General features: G+C 38.8%; 1 protein-coding gene and 1 non-coding gene across 3 annotated transcripts in view; both read left to right on the top strand.

The window, feature by feature from the left end:
* The window catches only part of ZFR (zinc finger RNA binding protein), a 46,353-nt gene that overhangs the window by 9,284 nt on the left and 15,101 nt on the right, over nt 1-21,968 (top strand). For both annotated transcript variants that reach the window (XM_033085580.1, XM_033085581.1), the window contains exons 3-12: nt 7,360-7,642; nt 9,973-10,117; nt 10,895-11,113; nt 12,138-12,388; nt 14,503-14,694; nt 16,732-17,020; nt 17,903-18,096; nt 19,404-19,523; nt 19,955-20,100; nt 20,940-21,102. In XM_033085580.1, coding sequence (XP_032941471.1) covers nt 7,360-7,642; nt 9,973-10,117; nt 10,895-11,113; nt 12,138-12,388; nt 14,503-14,694; nt 16,732-17,020; nt 17,903-18,096; nt 19,404-19,523; nt 19,955-20,100; nt 20,940-21,102 — 2,002 coding nt within the window. The remainder of the gene's footprint in view (nt 1-7,359; nt 7,643-9,972; nt 10,118-10,894; nt 11,114-12,137; nt 12,389-14,502; nt 14,695-16,731; nt 17,021-17,902; nt 18,097-19,403; nt 19,524-19,954; nt 20,101-20,939; nt 21,103-21,968) is intronic.
* LOC117011126 lies at nt 4,716-4,853 on the top strand. The gene has a single exon (XR_004420866.1). It is a non-coding gene; the product is annotated as a small nucleolar RNA SNORA66 (small nucleolar RNA).

Genomic DNA, 21,968 nt, shown 5'->3' with positions numbered 1-21,968 from the left:
TGTCTGTTTTTGGGTTTCAGTACAGGAGAGATCTGGAGACAATCTGGAGAGAGCCCAAGAGGCCCACCAAAGCAGCTGAGGAGTCTGCAGCATTTCTCTAATGAGAAAAGGCAGGGACAGCTGAGACTGTTCAGCCTGGAGGAGGGTGAGAGGGATCTTAATAAGTATAAATACCCGAAGGAAGGATGCAGAGAGGACAGAATCAGACTTTTTCTCAGTAGTGCTCAGTGCCAGGACCAGTGGGCACAAACTGAAACACAGGAGGTTCCCTCTGAATGTGAAGATACACCTTTTAAATACAAGAATGACTGAGTCCTGGTGCACATGGCCTGGGTAAGTTGTGGAGTCTCCATGCTTGGTAATGCTCAGAAGCTGCCTGAATAAAGTCCTGGGCGTCTGACTGTAGGTGACACTGCCTAAGTGAGATTGGACCCTCGATGACCTCCAGAGGTCCCTTCCAATCTCTGCCATTCTGTAACTTTGACTGGGATGATGTTAATAGTTGCTGCTTTTTTAAGCAGGGGTAGCCTTTCAAACTTAGTTCTTTTTGTTTTGTGTATTACCATTCAAGGCTGTTGAATAGACTTGAAAAAAGTAAACTTTTTAAATAAAGCAGTATAGGCAGTCGGCTTTCTGTTGTGTGTAGCTGAGCAAAGAGGAGTTGATACAAGGCATGTATTATTACACCATTGTTAAAGATACCTGCAGTATATGCAAGTAACAAAACATGGCAAATTTGATTGGATTAAAATCAGGTTGTGAGACTAAATGTAGAGATTATCAAAGAAGAAAGGGTGTTTTGAAAACATAAGGCTGTTAATCTTTCAGGTGAGTGAGTTATTGATAAGTATATGGTTTACCTATCTACTGGTAGTCCATAATTTGTAATGGCAAGATGCAAAGAAGTTTTTAGAACAAGGAAGTGGAAGGGAAAACTCAAAATGGCTACAAATCCCTGTCATTTTTTAGGCTTTATGTTGTTGAACCACAGAATGTGTTACTGCTGAAAATTAGCAGAATTCAGGAGGGTACAGCACATCTGCATGCCTTCAGGCCTCTCTGGATTCCTAATGAATTGCATTACAATGTTTGCAAATTTGTAAGAATAGGAAAAAAGTAATTTTCCTAAAGTTGTAAGAAGATACTCAAATATTGAAAATCTTATGCTTGTAGTGAGTGACAGTCTCCAGAAATATAGAGGCAAAGTCACTGGTAAAGTACACTCTACTGTAGTGTGATGCTTCATTTTGCCATTTTGTGCTCTTTGTTGTCAAATGTGTTTAGGAGAATAAAACTCACTTTTTTTTCCCCCTGTTAATTCTAATTTTGGTTTTCTTTGCTCTGTCCATGTTCCATTAGCACATCTGAATTGTCATCTGACCAGTTATTCAGGAGTGCCTCTTCCTAGGTTAGGATCTGAAGCAGTAGCAGATTGCACTGCTTCTAACAGTTTTTATAGAACTAGAACATACTTGTTTCAATCATCCTGTTCCTGAAAGAGCTGCAAAACTGTTTTTTTCCTATTCTGCTATTAATAGAATAATCTGTGAAACTTTGAGAAACCTAGCACTTAGATTTCACCAAATATGGTTTCCTGAATGCTAAAATGTTCCAATGTTCTTAAAAGGTACAAATAAAAAAATACATCCTAATTAGTGGAAGGTTTCATTCAAAATACTTGTACTTTCAGAACCATTTTAGAACTTAGCTTAATTGTTGTGCATGGAGATAAATGATAAAAATCGCCAAACCCTGCAAGAAATGTGTTTTACAAGTTGTAATTTCTGAGGAATACTGTCTTTCGGGTAGAGACATGCTTGGTTTTAGGCCAGATCCTAACTGTGTATTTAAACAGCACTCATCAGAAAACTGAAGCTGAAAAATCAGAGATGTTATTTGCTTCTTGGAAGAGCGTTTTCAGTGTTCAGCAACCTAAACAAAGATGGAATGTGTTGCTTGTTAGTACAGCAGTGTTGAAGATGACCAGATTATGTGCACATGAGTAACAATTAATTTTTTTTTTTAAATTCAAATAAATGAATCAAGTGTGTTGAAAAGCAGGTCTTACAGTGAATGTTGTATGTGCTTCCTGTATGCATACCCTTCATGTGCTATATATCTTACTTGGAAGTAAGCTACCTTTCTCTGAAAATGTGTTATTCCTCTGACAGTAATTGCCACTGCCAGATGGATTATCACATTTCTTAATGCATTAGTTACTCAGCAAATACCTTAATGTGGAAAATAAAGTATCTTACAATCTTCATTTATCTGGCAAAAAGATAGCATTATATCAAAACATTGTATTTTCTTTGTATTACTAACATTAAAAAAAATAAAGTTTTCTACTTCCCATGTAATTTCAAGCAAAAAAGCCTGCACCTAGAAAAAGGCAGTAGCTGCAAGTGAAAAAAGACATAAGTGTATTGCAGAAGAGATTTCAATATTTGTTTCAGAATTGTTCTTAATACTGTGTCATTCGTAGGTAATCCAGATCTTCTTTCAGTGTTGCTGTTGGGAAGTAACTAACAAAACTTCTCCTGTGTTTCATCTAACAAGTTCTTATCTAAACTTTTTTGGGGAATAATGCCACCTATTTGCAAATCTACCTTATATGGCTGTTTAGGTTAGTCAAACGCGTGGTTGTGGAGCTGAAGAACAGCATTTTGCCAAGTGGACACCTGTACTTCATTAATTGCTCTTGACCAGTAATTTCTGCTCTCTGCAACTTCTGACTGTTTAAATGTGCTGCCAGCTTTTTTTTTTTTCTAGCTCCACATTTTGTTTTTTTTAATCAAAAACACTGCTACAGTGTTCTTGCTGAAGGTCTTTACTTTAGACAATTCAGGAAAGTTGTTAATTGCTGCTTGAATATTCTGACAAGAGAAATTGCCAACAGAATTATGAAATTAATCTAGTCATTCTAATAAGATATACAGAGTATTGGTTGCTAATGCCTTCTGTTTTGAGAGCTTGTTCTCAGGGTGTGGACATCTTGTTGCTGATGTTTTAATATAGCTTGGTCAAATGTTCAAGGTAGAATTTTCCAGGCTGAGAATCTACCTAGAATTACACTGGTTTTTGTAAAGCTATGCTGTAGCTTGTTTGATTTTTGTGGTGTAGAGTTGGGCAGGAAGATCTTCATAATTGTTTGGTGCCTCAGTGTTTACAATAGGGACTTTGCAAACTAGATCATATTTTGAAATACTGTAGTATTTCAGAATGACAGTTCTGGGCGTACACAATGGGGTCCAATGTCAATACCATGCAAACAGCTGCTGTATTACTCTGACATCCAATTTAAAAGGTATCAGGACAAAACGTGCACCTGCTCTGAGAAAAGTTACTTGAATCTGATGAAAGGAGTTTTGTGCACATGACAGCGATGTGGATAAGCCAGTTTTTGCTTTGGCCTTTGCTCTGGGATGAATTTTTCTAGACTGAGAGACAGAATGTCCCCTAAACCCCAGCCCTAGGAAATCAGATTATCATGGAATTAGAGATTACTGTGGAGAAAGATACATGGTCACAGTTGACTGCAGTAATTCTTATCAATGTGCTGATGCTAATGCAACAGAGAGATTGGTATTTCCCATCCTTAGTGTTAGTAGAAATTAGATTATACTCAAAGATTTGAGTCAAGGGTGTTTTACAAAAAATACTTGTGCACAGTAATTCAGTGTTGCTAATAAAGAGTTAACCTCTCATTTTCTTGGAGTTATTCAGTTACAATGGGGAAGATGAAGACAAGCTAAGTATACACTGTGGTGTGAAACTTCTGAATAGAGTTGACGTTGTTTGAGAAGAGGAAATAGTATTATAGATGTGGAAGTTTAAAAACAGGAAAATGCTCACACAGAGCAACTCGTATGAGTACAGCAGGGATGCGGTGAAGAACATGCATGTGGTTTGTTACCAATCCTCAGCTGACAGACTGTTTCATTGATGCCTTAATAACTTGATGATGTGCCTAGATCTTTTGAAGACTTATTTATCAAGACTAAGATGAAATCCTTGATGTGATGCAATATGAAAAATGACTGCTTAAGGTAGATATTAGTAAAAGAATTGTAGAGAGGGAGCTGGTAGAGGTGATGAGTAGAATTAGAAGAACTATTGTCAAATAACAGTAATTGCAGTGGAGTTCACTAGGGATCGGTTGTGACTTTAGTATTTCTATTAGTGTGGCATGCTGTGCTATTTGATGTGAGGAAAATAGCGTCAGTGTATAGGTAACTTTACACGAATCTGCTCAAAGGAAGCTAGACTGCTGGGAAAGAAAGCGGTTGTCTGGAGCAGAGTGGGTGGCACAGCTGAAACTTCGTATGAAATGACGCATGAGATTCTTGCCATCTGTAGTCAGAGAAAAACAGATAATATTAAGATAGGTGCACAGATGAAGGGAGAGTGGAATAAGTTTGGCAAAATAATCTTGGAGGGGCTAAGTTCATCTCTGCAAACGTGATGAGGCACTAATCACCAAGTCTGGACAGAACTCTTGTAATTTAATTGAAGAAGTTGGCACAAGAATATTTTAATGTAAATTAATTACATTTAAATGCCGGTTGTCTTAATGTTAAAGGTTTTCAGTAGGACCATGGAGAGAAGAACGTCCCAAATTTAAGAGATGTCACCATTAATTTCTGTAATATAAAATGTAACACAACTTTCAAAAAGGAAGAGGCAGTCAGTTCTGGAATACTTTTCTTGCAGTCTTGCAAACTCGATCACTAGCTCTGCATGATGTTGCAGAAGCAAGGGGAACAGGTTTGCTAAAATAAACATGGTCATAGAACCTGTATTAGCCTTAGAAATCTAATTATTTGGGCAGTTAATTCTATGCCATGACAAGGAATTTTGCTGCTCAGTTGTGCAAGAAATGAAATTGTTTGTACCATAATCTTTTTAATAGTTCTGCTGGTAATGTTCATAATCTCTACACGATTTTAAATACTAAAAACTATCAGGTATCTTTAATTGTACATATTCTGAGAACAAAAGGGCTTTGCGAAATTGACTGGTACTGTTACTTTGTAGTGTATTGTGAGCACTGTATCTTATTTTGTAACAATAACAAACACAAGTTTGATGAAACATGGAAAAGCCAAGCTAGTGTTTCTGCCTAAGTCTTCTCCTCCCTTTTTTGATCGTTTCCCAGTATGTATATAATTAATATGGATTCTGACTCTCAGCAGACCTATTTTTTAAGCTGCTGTGTTTCTTAACATTTCTGCTGCATATCCTTTTTTGCTAGATTAGTAAGTTAAATCAGTGCAGTGAATGGCTTGACAAGTAGCAGAAGTAGCACTAGGGATGGAATAAGATGGCTTAGCCAGGATTTGGGAGAAGGGAAGACTAAGAGTAGGAAAACTGTGAAGGAAGACATACCTCGTTTGCAGTATTAGACTGTTGATGTTTTCAGCTGCAGTCAGTTAAGCAGTCTGCTGTCTGTTTACTCAGTTTAATGTGGTTTTAGTAGATGTATATGACCATAATTACCTCAGATTTTGTGGCTATTTTACACTTCCGTACTGTTAGTTATGTATATAATGAGGCCTAATTTTATAGACTGTTATTCCCTTCTGCCATCATACATCAGTCTTCCTGAATTTTGTGATGGAGTCCAATTTCTCATGTTAAATAAACAGAAAATTTTCCTGCAATCATCACAGACGAGGAGTTGTCACAAGCAGTGATGGGAGTTACATTAAAGTGGTTTAGGTCTTTTTCTTTTGCTCTTAGGTTAATAATTGAAAATAACTTAAGACATTATTGTAAGTACAACTCACAACTGAAGTAGAATTAGAGAGTGCAAGTAGCCTTTTAAACAGTGAGGGACGTATGGTGGGAAGAAAGTAGAGTCAGGCATGTAAGTCCATCAGTAGTAAAATTTTCTCTGTTTTTGCTGTGAGAGTGGTTTGGAGGGAGGAGAAGAGGTTGCATGTGTGTGGTTTTTTTAATTCTTCAAAGTTAGTGGGTTCTGCTGTAATTGAAATGACAAAATCAGGTTTTCTAGAAATAAGTAAGAAAAAATGACTGAACACAAGGGAGTTATGGAAATGTCTTCTGTGAAATTAAAAGTACATAGATACAGCTATTATTGAACAGCAGTGTAGGAAATGTACAAAAAAGATCAGAACTATCAATGACATGTCATTGTTCCAGATAGTTGTATTTCACCTGCTTCACTTTATTTGCTTAAAAATCAAAATAACTATTCTAAGCTTCTAATCATAATCCACAGTTCTACATCATAATTGGACAACATCATGCAGAGTTACACATCAATAATTCTAGTTTCTGTTCAAGAAATTAAACCTTTGAATCAATAATTTTTTTGTTTCTGCTGTTAATATTTGTGGATTTTTAGTAAATTACCATGTATTAGCGTCCTACCTGCAGATTTTAGAGAGACAGATTAGTCTCAGCATGTGTCTGGAAGATTGCCAGATCTCTGGTAGTGGCTTTCTTGCTCGATATGATTGTCTGCGCTTTTGATGCTTTGTGTCACATCAGATTTCTGCTTGTGCAAGTGGGGCCAGCTCCTATAATGCTAACCATCTGTTGAAGTCCCCTATCAGATACGCGTGTCTAAGTTCCAAACTGATTTTCGTGGAAGTCTTTAAAATTTCATTGCTTGAATATGATGTAATGAAAAACTTCATGCTAGTACAGGTCACCAATAAGTTCTCACAGAAAAGTAACATTTTTCTTAATTTGACAGGTGTGTCACTTTATTGAACTATTAAAGCATTTAAAGCTTGCCAGTCTGGAAAATCTCGCAGTTTGGGCCTGCCACATTATTTTGAATAAAGGACTTGTGTTCCACTGCTTAGAGAAAACTCAACACAAATGCCCCCCTAATGAAATAATCATCTGCATGAAGTGTTAAGAACTGTAGAGCTAGAACATGAAGTAATGGGTACAAATTGAAAGAGGGGACATTTAGGTTAGATGTTGGGAAAACATTCCTTACTCTGAGAGTGACAAAGACACCTGGAACAGGTTGCTCGGGAGGTTGTGGGTATCCCAACCCTGGCAGCATTCGCCTTGAGTGATCTGGTCTAGGAGTTGGCATGGAGATTGGGACCTTATGGTCCTCAATGTCCCTTCCTGTGCCTTACATTCTGTGAATCTGTTCTATGTGTCCATCCACAGAAATTTAAGACTCATACAACCTTTTTCATGGGGATGGAAGATGGTTAATAAAAGTCATTAAATAAGAGAATGCACAGGTAGAAGGCTGTTCCAGATCTGTCTGTAGAACAGGCAAAGTATTAATCAAATCTGGTATTTTGGAATGTGTAGGCATTAGCTTTTTACATTGGATTAATTACTTACTGTCTTCTGCCAATACAGCCAGCAGCCAGCTTCGGGTGTAGCCTATTCCCATCCAACCACAGTTGCCAGCTACACTGTCCACCAGGCCCCGGTGGCGGCACACACGGTCACTGCAGCCTATGCCCCCGCTGCAGCCACGGTGGCGGTGGCCAGGCCTGCCCCGGTGGCCGTGGCGGCTGCTGCCACGGCTGCTGCCTACGGTGGCTATCCCACGGCACACACAGCTACAGACTACGGCTACACGCAGCGGCAACAAGAAGCTCCGCCACCACCACCTCCTGTCACCACACAGAATTACCAGGTAGGTTCCTGCTGTGTGATTTTTAAAGGGTGCTTGGAGAAGAGGAAGCCTGTTGGGAAAAGAACATGTCATTCTGTGAAACTGCTGCTATAAAGAAAAGCACTGTCTTTCGTTAGCTTAGATGTTGGCTTGGTGTGCAGTAAACTGGGTCATGGAGCTGAAAAGATTGTTCCAGTAAGAATTTTCAGTAGAGCTAGATACAGTTCCTTTGTCAGATTTCTGGGTGCCACGGGAGTCTAGTATCAAGCCTGTGAGGAGAGATGACTGTCTTAGGAGATAAACTACCCTGTGGGTAGTTCTTGGATATCCTCTTCTGAGATCCCTGCCTAACCTTCTGTGGATGCAGGCTTTTGCAAAAGGGCTTTTGCTTTCTGTCCCCTTTCATCTTGAAATACTGTGTTTCTTATAATAATTTTTCAACTTTTTAATCCTGAATTTATCAGGGCATTATCTAGATTCTGATTAGCATTTTGATTTGTTTAAAAAGACTGTGTTATTTCTGCATGTTCTCAATTCTTTTGTATAGATTCACTAATGTTTTATATATTATGAGGTCAGTTATTTGATACATTTGGAAAAAAAGAGTCCTCTAAATGAAATAAAGTAATTCCTGTTTACACAGGTTGCATGAAAAAAGATTTTGTTGTTGTATTTCTTGAAATTAAAAACAATTTTAATACATTAGTATATTTCAACTCTAGTCGTTCATGCTCCCCCTCAGTTTATCAACTCTTTGGGCTTTGCCATAAACAGGATGAGGATGAGAGAATGTATGTACATGCATATGGTGGCTTCCAGGTCATCCCCTTCTAAGCTTACTAGAGATCTGCTGAGTTGTAAAGGTGTCAAATGAGCTACATACCTTGCCTTTATAGCCTGGTTATAGTTTCCTAATGAACTAGTTGATACACCAAAAAGTAAGGAAGGCTTTGAAGTACTACTTTCATACTCTAAAAAAAAAATAACCAAGAAAAATGTTGTTAATGATGAGACTTTTAAAGTCAATACAGGCTCATGTTTTACCCCTGAGAATTTATTTGGCCATGTAAATTAATGTTTTGTAGACATCCGTGGTGGTTTTTCTTAATATTTTACAGAAATGGAGTCTGATACAGTCACTAAAAACTATTGACAGTAATTTCACGATTATAAACCGCACCGTTTTGACTAAAATTTTGGTCCAAACCCGAAGTGCAGCGTATAATCAGGTGTGGCTTATATATGGACAAAGAGCAGAAAGTTGCTGTTTTAGTTTGGAGGACAGGTGTCTGCTGAGAAAGGCAGGAGCTTCTCTTTGAAATGGAGAATGTAAACCCCCTCCCTCCAAATTATTATAATTTTGAAATCAAGGGGCTCTCAGGCAAAGATATGGGAATTAGGAATAACAGTTCTTTACTAGGGAAATTAAAATAGAAATACAGTACTACAAAGAAATAAACTCCAAACCCTGACAAAATCAGAGCACAACCTGACACCCCGTCAGGCAGGGTGTTGGTAGCAGTCCCATTCCATGGTGGCTGCATCCTCCTGCAGTGACAGATGTGATTCAGTTGAAGCAGTGCTCCTGTACAAGGTGCAGTTTCCCTCTGGAGGTCCAGTGGTGATGTGGAGAAATCCAGTTTTCCTCTGGAATCCAGTGGAGAAAGGGCTACCTCAGTGTCCCAAAATCTCTGTTATTATTTTGGTAAGAAATGTTGGGCTCTTCCCCCTGGCTGGAGCAACTTCCAATGGGATGCAGTAATTTTATCAGTCCCACAGTGGGACTCAATGGCCATTAGCAGAAAATGACTCCTTGGAGGAAGGATGGGTTGTGAAAAGATAAAGAACAATGCCCTGCCTGGTTTCAGTGGATAGCCCCTTAGCAGAATATCACTGCCCCCACCCTCAACAGATGGTGATAGAATAGATACCTTTTATCACACTCTGTATTGTAACTTGCGGCTTATAATCAGGTGCAGCTTATACATGGACAAAGAACAAAAAGTTACCGACACCCGGAAGTGCAGCTTATAATCAGTGCGGCTTATATTTGTGAAATTACTGTACATGCTTTTCAAAAGTAATTTAGAAGAGAAAGGATTAATAGCATGAGGATAATTCCTGTATTGAGTCTGTAAAAGACTATTAGGGTTGTTTCAGGCCTGAAGTATCTATGAAACTAAATTTAATTTCTCTAATGCATTTATGTGTATATACTGTACATGTAGATAGGGAGTTTTTATTCTCCTTGAGTAGGCCAGAAGCCAATACATTGTTAATTTGGCTCTGCTGATCACTTCTGTTACTCTAGCTACGTACATACAGGTGGTTTCTCTGTTTTGAATCCTTAGGATTCCTACTCTTACGTTCGATCTACTGCCCCGGCTGTGGCTTACGACAGCAAACAATATTATCAGCAACCAACCGCAACCGCGGCGGCCGTGGCTGCTGCTGCCCAGCCACAACCCTCGGTGGCTGAGTCCTATTACCAGACAGGTGGGTGCCATGAATCAAGCTGCTCTCATTACTCATTCTTGTTGACTAAGACTTAAAAATAGTTGTTTGGCTGTTTCACTTTATCTTCTTTTTTTTTGTTTAAGTCTTGTCATGTTATTTCTTGTCATTATATGGGAAGTTTTTCTATGCCTGATACTTCAACGCTTGTGGCATTGCCATATGCAGCTGCCTCTGAGGTTTGGACATAAAAACACTTGAAAATAGACTTCTAGGCAAAGTTCTTACTGGTTTCTCTAGAAATCTTGCTGAAGTAGGTTGAGATAATCAGTGTTGTGTTCAGACAGTAACTCATTTAAAAATACTCTTTCAATTCTCTAGGTATTTAATGTATATCATTCTCTAATTATTCATATTATGATTGCTACAAAATGTGAATCCTGCTGGTTTTTTTTAACCTAGACTTAAGAGGAAAGTTTAGATGTGCTTTGGTTTGGAGTATTCTAGTAAAACTATTGGATAAGAAGGTTGTTTAAAACTGTGTTAAAAACATGATAGTACAGTTAAAAATACGTAAATTTAAGGCTTACTGCTGTGACTTGATTGGTTACATGGTATGCAATGCATAGCCATGATAATAGAGCAGTCCAGTGCACAACAGTAAAAAGCAAAAGAAATGAAACAAAACTCCCAAAACAAGCCCCCATTTTTTACACATTTGTTCACAAGCGTAATGTTATTTTTTTCTTAGTATGCTTTGCATTTCACTCGACTAAAACACGTCAATGTTTGTACACTTGTATTTTGTATCCTCATTAGCTCCGAAAGCAGGATATAGCCAAGGGGCAACTCAGTACACCCAAGCCCAGCAAACACGGCAAGTGACAGCTATAAAACCTGCCACCCCAAGTCCAGCAACAACAACATTTTCCATATATCCGGTGTCCTCAACTGTGCAGCCGGTGGCAGCTGCAGCCACTGTTGTTCCATCCTATACTCAGAGTGCGACATACAGCACAACAGCAGTGACTTACTCTGGTAAGAATTTTGCATGTTTTCCTACTGGGATCTTTGCAGTTGCTGCAGAACAGACTTTGAACAATCAGAATTTTAGCAGTTGGTGGTCAATTATATTATAGTCTGTTATGATATATTCATTCAGTTCATTCATTACAATAGCAGAATGTTTTGTTGTATCTTTAAAAGAGATTTTGTGTCTTACATGCTTATTTTGTTACATGTGAGAATATACAAAGGGCTGGCATTGCTACCCAAGCAGTCACTTATTGTAAGGTGAAAAGAAAAAGACAGAATATAAAGTGTAAGAGAATGCATCCACTCAGATGTTACTCCCAGGAAACGGGAAGGGTGCATGCGGTTACAAAGACAGGGAGGAACAGTTCAGTATAAATCTTTTAAGTTTGGGTTGTCCTGACCCAAAATGGCATGAGAAATGTGTGCTGAAAAGACTTATTCAATGTTTAGGAATCCAAAACATAGTTAAAGATGAAAATATGTTAACTTCATAGCCATAGATGGTAATTAACTGACATGTTACAGTTTGTCTTGTTTTGTTTCCTGCTTAAAAAGGGGTTTTAATATTTCCTTGAGACAGAGCCTGGTGTCCTTGATTTATTCAGCTAGAAATCAAGGACTGTGTAACCAGGTTTTAATGAGCAAAGCATCTTCTTTGTACCAGAACAAGGATTGCTTGCTTCATGTGACCTTTGCTAAATCTTTCACTAAAATTCTTCCATCATACCCAATCTTACCAGATGTTCCAGGAAATTTAATATGTTCTCTAGGGGTGCTTTGATATATCTAACTTAACTGCATGTCTGCAAAGATGTGTCTAGAGTTGAATATATTCTGACACAATTGGTGGCTATTTATTTGTCTGCTGTGAACCATGAAGCCAAATTCAAGACTGCCTGATAAGATCTCAGTGAATTACTTATATCTTGGCTTGCCCCTCAACTGTTATGCAGCATGATTTGAATTAGTGTATTATGTACTTGATAAATTATATATGGTTATGTAACATTTGTTTTTAATTTTTCAGGTACCTCCTATTCTGGCTATGAAGCTGCAGTGTATTCAGCTGCGTCGTCCTATTACCAACAGCAGCAGCAGCAGCAACAGAAACAGGCGGCAGCAGCAGCAGCTGCTGCCGCTGCAACAGCTGCTTGGACAGGGACCACCTTTACTAAGAAGGCACCATTCCAAAATAAGCAACTGAAACCAAAACAGCCTCCCAAACCACCCCAGATCCACTACTGTGACGTTTGCAAGATCAGCTGTGCTGGACCACAGGTATCTGTATTATGTATTATTCTACTTTACTTTATTCCTCTATACTTGATTCATAATTTCTTCAGCTAAAAAACCTGACCGTCTTAAGAGTCATAGAATTGTAGAATGGCCTGGATTGGAAAGGACCTTGAAGATCCTTGAAGATGTTTTGAGCTCTGTGCTGTAGGCAGGAGCACCTTCCACCAGAGCAGGCTGCTCAGAGCCCCATCCAGCCTGGCCTTGAGCACATTCAGGGAGGGGGCATCCACAGCTTCTCGGGGCAACCTGTGGCAGTGCATCACCATCCTCGCAGTAGAATTTCTTAATACCTAAACCTATTGTCTTTTAGTTTGAAGCCATTCCCCCTTGTCCTGTCACTCCAGGCTTTTGTAAAAAGCTTTTTTTCTCTCCATTTTTCTTATAAACTCCCTTCAGGTGCTGGAAGGTCCCAGTTAGGCCACCCCAAAGCCTTTTCTTTTCCAGGCTGAGCAAAACAAATTGTCTTACCCTTTCCACGTAGGAGGGGTGCTCCATCCCTCTAATCAAGAGTATTTATTAGTTTTTACACCTGATTCTCTACTTCTGCTAAAGGAATAATGAAATAAAAACATGTATGTCCTAGTTTGGAGGACAAGTGTCTGCTAAGAAAGGCAGGAGCCTCTCTTTGAAATGGAGAATGTCAACTCTCTCCCTTCAAATTATTATAATTTTAAAATCAAGGGGTTTTCAGGCAAAGATATGGGAATTAGGAATAGCAGTTCTTTACCAGGGAAATTGAAATATAAATACAATACTGCAAAGAAACAAACTCTAAACCCTGACAAAGTCAGAGTACAACCTGACACCCCGTCAGGCAGGGTGTTGGTAGCAGTCCCATTAAATGGTGGTTGGATCCTCCTGCAGTTACAGATGTGATTCAGTTGAAGCAGTGCTCCTGTACAAGATGCAGTTTCCCTCTGGAGGTCCAGTGGTGATGTGGAGGAGTCCAGTGGAGAAAGGGGCTACCTTAGTGTCCCAAAACCTCTGTTTTTATTTTGGTAAGAAATGTTGTGCTCTTCCCCCTGGCTGGAGCAACTTCCAATGGGATGCAGTAATTTTATCAGTCACACAATGGGACTTAATGGCCATTAGCAAAAAATGACTCGCTGGAGGAAGGATGGGTTGTGAAAAGATAAAGAACAATGCCCTGCCTGGTTTCAGTTGATGGCCCATTAGCAGAATATCTGCCGTTGAGATAAGGATCACTGCCCCCACCCTCAGCAGATGGTGATAGAACAGATACCTTTTATCACACTCTCTATTGTAACCCAAGACAGTGTACTATTATAGGAGGAGTTCCTATTGGAAGACCTAAAGATACACCTCCTGAACTTGTACAGAGAAGCTTCACCTGACTTCAGAATTATTTGAAACTTTGGATGTGATTTGTTTCTTTAGCATAGGAAACTTCTTGGAAAATACTGTTTTGAAAACTGTGGAATTACACAAATTTTTGTGAATGGGAAACCTGAAAATTAATTCTTCATTGTATTCCAACTCCCCCGTTTGGTGTCACGGTGGGTACAAGTGCCTAGAAAGTAGATACAAAGTCATGCAGAGTGTTTATATGTGAGTCTAGTGAACTTGTCATTACTTCCTACCCTGTCTGCTCTAGGTCACCAGTGTTAATATAGGAACTAATATCAATTTCAGCATTTCTCTTCAGTGTAGGTTTATTTGTGCACTACCTTCTTTTAAATTGATTTTTCTGTTTATCTGGATACACTCAGAATTTGAGGGAAGCTGAAAATCAAGAGTAATTGAGTGCAATGCAGGAAACTGCAGTTTTCTGATCCTGTTGAGTTTTCCGTGGTGGTATCTGTTGACTGCTACTTGATTGGGGAGTTGAGAAGTTAGAGGAGAAACACCTGTGTTGTTTTACCCAAGTGTGGTATCCTGATACTGGAAAAGAAAACTTTCTGCTCTTATAAGTGGTCTATTAATGCCTTAGAGTGTGCCATACCACAGAAAATTCAGTGTAGGAGGTGCTTCTTTGGTAAAACGTGTTTTTGCTGTGTTCTCTATTACGTGTATTCACAGGAGTGATGAATCAGTATTACAAAGAATTACTTTGTGTGTTTTGTTTATTTAAACAGACTTACAAAGAACACTTAGAAGGCCAGAAACACAAAAAGAAAGAAGCAGCTTTAAAAGCATCCCAGAACACCACCAACAACAGTACATCTGCTCGTGGAACTCAGAATCAGTTGCGCTGTGAGCTTTGTGATGTGTCTTGTACCGGGGCAGATGCTTATGCTGCCCATATCCGTGGAGCCAAGCATCAGAAAGTAAGAGTTTTCTCTTGTTCTTACCATGCAAGTCAGTATATACATTTCTCCCCATCATTTTTTCTCATTTTAAGAAAGGAGAAAATAAGTGGTAACAATATAATTTAAATTATTTTATTTAAAGATTTTAGTTTTTACTTTCCTTTCAAACTTGTCTAGGTTTACTATTAGAAGAGCATTGTTGAAAGAAAGGGGATAAAATATTGCTGTGGCATCAATGAAGAGAGAATATATTGGGATATCATGCAAATCATAGGAAAAAAATGTGGAGTGAAATGAGGGAAAGGTACCATTAAGGATATGTGGTATCAGGCTTGTGCCCCCTAACTTTTCTCAAGACTTTTCTTGAGATTCATCTTACTTGTCTGTCTGGGACAATAAATCTTGCGTTTCAACACTTGGAAACATTGTAAGTTGAGCTAGTGGAAAGAGCAGGAGTGTTAGGCATCATTGTTTCATAGTTCTTGAAAAGAAAACTGTCCCGTGGAAGCAAGGAACAGTGTCGTGTAGTCGACTTTATAATGAGTCTGTTTAGACTTCTGGTAGATGTTTTTCTTATTGTTTGGGTGCTCTGTTGTGGGTATTCTGGAATAAAAACTTTGAAATGCTGTGACCTGTGTTTTAAATTTGGCCATACTACAGTAAATGCAATGATAGGTAGAATATGTGTTTAGCAATTACAGATTTTCCTCGTAACTCTGGAAAGATTAGTGTCACTAACAAATACAGTGTTAATACTCTGCTTTTATAGCTCTTTGCATCTTGGGACACAGGCATTGGTAACATTGTTCCTATTAAAATAAATCTCAAAGCATGTTTAATCTTACTCCAGGAGCAAAGATTAAAATCTAGAGAGACTTGGCTGGTGTTCTTCCTTTAATAAACTGAGCCATTACTTTCATGGGTTGTGCTCCATAACTCCATAGTATATGGAATATAGTATATATTATCCCTTTATATTTAGATATAGTTTTCTCTTTATGAGTTGCAAACCATTTCTGGCTTTAGGTTGTAAGTGCAAAAATGGTCTCGAAGGAGTCTCTTTATTGCTACAGTAACTAAAGAACTGTGTGCATTCTACTGGGAAAAAGTAATTTTGAAGAGTTGCTTGAGCTTAAATTTATACTATTGTGTGACATTAATATGTCTGTATTACAACAGGGAGCATAAAAAGTAAGAAAAAAAGCCTAAGAAATTAATTTGAACAGTTGTGTGCCTATCATGGCTGTGTATATGTTCAATTTTAAAGCATGTCTCACAGATTTGAATTTTTTTTTTTTTTATTGCTGTTTTCAAAACTCAGTCTTTAATTTTGATTTTGCATGTGTTTTTCCTTATGGGTTACTTGTATTACTCTTGGATGCTGGTCAGCAGTTACCATAAAGAAATATTACTCCATGACAGACACGTTGTGGAAGGCCTCTGCTTATTACTTCTAAAAATAAGCATGTATCTCTTTACTTTCTATGATATACTAAAGAGCTCTGAAATATCTCTTGAATTCTCCTTAATTGTTTCTATACATTAGGAAAAAAAGGAAAAAAAAAAGGAAAAGCTTTGTCTAAGCAATCTCTTCAGCTTGGCTAAAGACATTCCCCAGGAAACCTCTTCAAATGTAGCCATCAGAAGATACAGTGTTGCTGAAGCTAAATTAAAAAACACTTCGTTGCAAATATTTTTTGGAACCGAAAAAGTGGCCAGGCAACAAAACAGACACAATGAAACACTAGGAGCAAAACTATTCTTGAACTACCCTGAGTTAAAAGCTTGTTGTATTTCTGGTCTTATCTAAACAGTTGTGGGAATAAATGCCTGGTCTTACTTGCCTAATGCAAATAAGAAATGTGAGGTAATGAATATTTATTTCCTTGTTACAGGTGTCAAGAGCTTTTACACATCTTTTTTTTTTACCAAGACCACTTTTTGTAAAAGAACAGTAGCTAACTTTTTACTTATATTGATTTTTTTGCTTGTGATACATTAATTTTATAGCTAACTCAGGGAGATCGTGTTGTTAATCTTTTTTCCTACTTACAGGTGGTAAAGTTGCATACAAAACTTGGCAAACCCATTCCTTCAACTGAACCAAATGTGGTTACTCAAGCTACTTCCTCAACTTCCACATCTGCATCCAAACCGACTGCCTCTGCTTCAAACATAGCAACTAGCAGCAGTACAGTGAACTCCTCTGTTACATCCTCTGCAGTGAAAATTCTTACTCCCACGGCAAACACACCACTTAACACTGCGTCCAACAACAAAACATCTTCAACCACTGCTAATATAGCTGTAAAGAAAATATCTACACCGAAAATAAACTTTGTTGGCAAGTACAGAAGTCAGTCTTTATTCTGAAACCCAACCTATTCTGTAAATTTTTCTTAAGAATTAGTGCAGCAGACAAATGTATTTAGGTAACTCCATGCATGAGTTACTCTGCTGTGTTTATGGGAATTACTGATAGGTGAGAATGTTTGTAAAAGTTTTGCTTCAAAACTGATGGTGTTTTCTGCCCAATTGTCTCCACCTGGCCCCTCTTAAATACTTTTCCCACCTTCAGAAGAAACTTCCAAGCTTTGGTTTCTTATGCAGTAGCTGGAGTATTGCAGTTTATAGTCCAAATTTCAGCTTACAGCCTCAGCTGTTAGTGCCTCTGCAATAGGTTGGCAGTTTGTGATGGGCAACTGAAACATGGAAACTGAACTGAACATAACAGAGATGGGAAGCGGCTGTTCCACAATAAGCTATCCTCCTCTTCAAGGAGAGGTCTATACAGTTGTAACACTAGGGGTATACTGCCTTTACGAGTGCAAACATTATAAAGTTTTGAAGTACATTTTTGGATAAATTTACAAAGTAACAAAAAAAGAGATTATTAAAATACATTTTCCGAGTTGTTCCCCATTCAGTCCCATCTTTTGCAAAAGTGGGAAAACAAATAACAAAAAAAATGGTAGTTTTATAAAGCAGAAGTTTTTCATGTTGCAATAAACAACTTCAGTGTTTAAGTAACCTGAATGTTGTTAAACTTATTGTTAAAATATTGAATTGTATTGAAAGTATATTTAAGTTTCAGTTGATTTTTAAAGTCTGATAGATTTTAAAAGACCTATAATTCTTTGTCCAGATGACGGACATTTGCAAACATTATGTTTAATCACATTCTCATTTTATGAAGGGTAATAATTTACTTTTTTTTTATTTCTAGGTGGTAATAAGCTTCAGACAACAGGAAGTAAAATGGAAGAAATGAAATCAGCTGAAAGTGTTAAAACACCTCCTGCTGCTACAGTACAAACACAGGAAGTAAAACCTGACACAGCAGCTGAACCAGTGACTCCTACAACTCTTGCTGCCTTGCAAAGTGATGTCCAACCAGTGGGCCATGACTATGTGGAAGAGGTATTAATATGAAAACGGATATTATTTTTTAACTGTTTTAGTGAAAAATAATCATGGAGTGGTTGAGGTTGGCAGGGACCTCTTTAGGTCATCAGATTCAGTCACCCTGCTTAAAAAGGACCACCTACAGCCAGTCACCCAGGACCATGTTTTTTGTGAATATCAGAGGATGGAGATTCCATAACTTCACAAAGCAGTTCTGCAAGAGCACAGTTGGTCACAATAAAACAGAGTGTTCTGATGGGCAGCTGTTGTTCAGTTGGTGCTAATTGTTTCTGGCACTGGGCACTATTGAAAAAAGTCTGGTTCTGTCCTCTTTGCATCTTCAGGTACTTATATGCACTGATCCTCCTCAGCCTCCTCTTCCCTAGGTGAGACGGTTGAGGTCCCTCTGGATGTCAGTTCAACCCTTTGACATATCAACTACTCCTTAGTTTTGTGTCATCTGCAAACTAGCTGAGTGTATTTTCTACCTCATCATCTAGAGTATTACTGAAGATGTCACAGGACTGTGTTGATCCTGGGGGTACATTGCTGGCTCCTGGCCTCCAAATGGGCTTCTTTCTGCTGATCACAGGCTGTTCAGACAGCTTTCAGTCCACCTTACTGTATGCTTATCTAGCCTGTCCATTAGCAGTTTGTGTAGGAGGATGTTGTGGTGAGACTGTGTCTGAGGTTTTACTGAAGTCCATATGGACAATCTTGACTGCTCTGCCTCCATCTGCCAGGCCTTCACCTTGGTGAAGTCATGCTGACTGTTCTTGATGTTTTTCTTGCCCTCATTTTACCTGGAAATGGTTTCCAGGATTAGCTGCTCCATTGCCTTCCCAGAGATCAAGATGAGGTTGACTATCTGTATTTTCCTGGGTTCTCCTTGAAGATAAGAGTGACAAGGCATTGAACCTGCAAAGGCTTGTGCATATGTGTACATTTTTGTATTGTGCATGTTTCTTTTTTTCTTTGTGGTTGGTATGAGATAGGTGGTTCAAGTCTGATGTAAATTTTGCATAATACACAGGTTTGTGATTTATTGGCTCACTATGTTCAGATATGAATTTACAACTCTGCACTCTTAGGAATGGAAGGATGTTGTTACTTTCTCATTACCAAGCACAATGGTGTGTCTGTCAGAATAGAAGTTTCTACTTTGCCTTCTTTCAGTTTACTGTGTGAACTTCTTAACTGTTTTGGGACAGATAGACATTATCCAGTGTCACTGCATAATTAAATTAATGGATAATTAAATTTCATACCAGCTTTATAAAATTTTTTTAAAAGACCAGATGTATTATAACTTTATTTTCCAGGTAAGGAATGATGAAGGAAAGGTGATCCGCTTTCACTGTAAACTCTGTGAATGCAGTTTTAATGATCCTAATGCAAAGGAGATGCATTTGAAAGGGCGGCGACACAGACTTCAGTACAAGGTAAAAATGCTAATGCTTCCCTGAAAATCAACCAGATATCAGCTAACTGGTCTGGTCACCTGTTCTTAGGTTTAAAGACTAGACAAATCTATTTCATAGGCAGTATAGTCTTTAAAGAATAATGCAAACTGTGAAATTGCATTTTGGTTGAGGTTTTTTAAAATGTTTTGAATGTTGCTTGTAATACAACTGATACAAATAACAATAGGTCCTTTGTGTTGCTTACCATGAAGTTCAAAGAGTATAAAATAGTATTGCTCAGTGTTTTTGGTAGGATAAAAAACACACACTCTCTTTGTGTTGCAGACTTCTTAATAAGTGCATTTGATGAGAAGTGCATATTAAATATATTAGAACAACTCCATAGCCTTGAGATGAGGATAGGAAAGCAACATTTAAAGCAACATTTAATTAATTATTTTCTGATCTAGAAAAAAGTAAACCCAGACTTACAAGTAGAAGTAAAGCCCAGTATTCGAGCAAGAAAAATTCAAGAAGAGAAGATGAGGAAACAGATGCAGAAAGAAGAATACTGGAGAAGACGAGAAGAGGAGGAACGCTGGAGGATGGAAATGAGGTAATGCATTATGTTGTATGAATGAATGTGATAAAGCTGCTGTCAGATTGTCTGAAATTAAACCCATAGTTACTTATTTTAAATACTTTAGGGAACTCTGTACTGTCTTTAATTGCCATTCTCTCACTGAGATTTTTGTTTGCTACTGTTCAATCCTTCTGAGGAATACAGAGTTAGTAGAATTACAGTAATTTCACATGTACAAGGCACACTCTTTTGACTGAGATTGTGATCGAAACCTGGAAGTGCGCCTTATACGCTGGTGCGCCTTATGTATGGACAGAGTTCGGAAATTTGCCAACCCAGAAGTGCAAACTTGCAGCAGCCCTGAGCCAAGCGGGGCTGTGGCAGCCCCGGGTGGGGCCCAACGGGGCAGCGCCGGGGGCCGGGAAGTGCCAGGGGCTGGGGAAGGAAGGGAGCGCCGGGGGCCTGCAACAAGGGGAGGCTGCCTGGGGCTGCGTTTTAAAGGCTATGCCTGTCTGTGAAAAATGTTTACAAATTGAGCACCTGCCAGTATTCTGTTACTTATTCGTTACTTTGTTGTGCATGGATCCTCGCTTCAAAAAAAAAAGTGCACCTTATACGCTGGTGCGCCTTATATGTGGACAAAGTACGGGAACTTGCTGGCAACCCGGAAGTACGCCTTATACTTGTGAAATTACTGTACTTTTCAATAAATGCAGACCTACTTTTGCAACAATAATTCGTGTTAGTTACCGTCTGTTCATTGGTATTTGCTTATGACTACTAAAAGTTGTTGAGAACAGAGGAGGATCTCTAGAGCAGTGTAAAGTATTAACTGCTATATAAAGGGAACACTTTTGATTGTTGCACTTCAGGCGCTATGAAGAGGACATGTATTGGAGGAGAATGGAGGAAGAGCAGCATCACTGGGATGACCGTCGCAGAATACCAGATGGAGGATATCCTCATGGCCCTCCAGGACCTCTAGGTCTCCTGGGAGTTAGACCTGGAATGCCTCCTCAACCCCAAGGACCAGCCGTGAGTTTCTTAGCTCAAGAAAAAAATTAAACCATCCTTACCAGGAGGCACAGTTAAGGATTATAAATTACTCAGTGCTACTTCACTTGTCTCCAGTGTTCTTTAATAAAGGATTTGGAAAAGGGAAGAAGAAATTATATGCTAATGAAATGGTGAAGATGAACTAGTGTTTCAAAATAAGTCCAGTGGAATGACAAGAGGATGCTTTAAATATTGCTTCCTATGAAATACAAACCACACTGGATTTTTCTGATTTTTATTTTATTGCATTATACAATATTATATCCCTAATTGTGGACAAATGCGTGGATAGAAAGTGACTAGGTCATCAGTCTGGGAGAATAATGCTCGTATTCTAGCAGTATGGAGTGCAGTACCACATGAGTTGATTCTGGCATTAGGCTGATGAGCACCTTATCAGGGATCTGAGAGGTGGTGGAGTGAGTGCACATGCTGGGGTTTGCAACTGACATGAACCTGAATCATCTTGGGGTGGAGAGAATAGCTGATGCCTTTGAGGGCAAGACCACCATGCAGAGGCACCTAGGCAGGCTGTAGGAGTGGAACGTTACAGAATTCAGCAAGTACAAATGCCTAATGCTGCACTCAGGAAGTTAGAACCTCTTGCATTGATACAGACTGGGTAGCAACTCTGCTGAAAGTGGTCTGGGGGTCCTGGCAACAGCAGTCTGGGCATGAGTCAGCGGTGTGCCCTGGCAGCAGAGCCAGAAGCAACCCAGGCTTTAGTAACAGGAGCACAGTTGATGGAGGGAAGCGATCAGCTTTCGTTAGACCCTAACTGAAGTACTATCTTTGAAGGTTTCCAAAAACCAGCAGGCTAAAGCCCTGAGCTACATGATGTGGTC

The sequence above is a fragment of the Catharus ustulatus genome, chromosome Z, assembly GCF_009819885.2.
Source record: "Catharus ustulatus isolate bCatUst1 chromosome Z, bCatUst1.pri.v2, whole genome shotgun sequence".
NCBI lineage: Eukaryota > Metazoa > Chordata > Aves > Passeriformes > Turdidae > Catharus > Catharus ustulatus.
The sequence above is the reverse complement of the archived record's forward strand: the minus strand, read 5'-3'. Positions and strand labels throughout refer to the sequence as shown.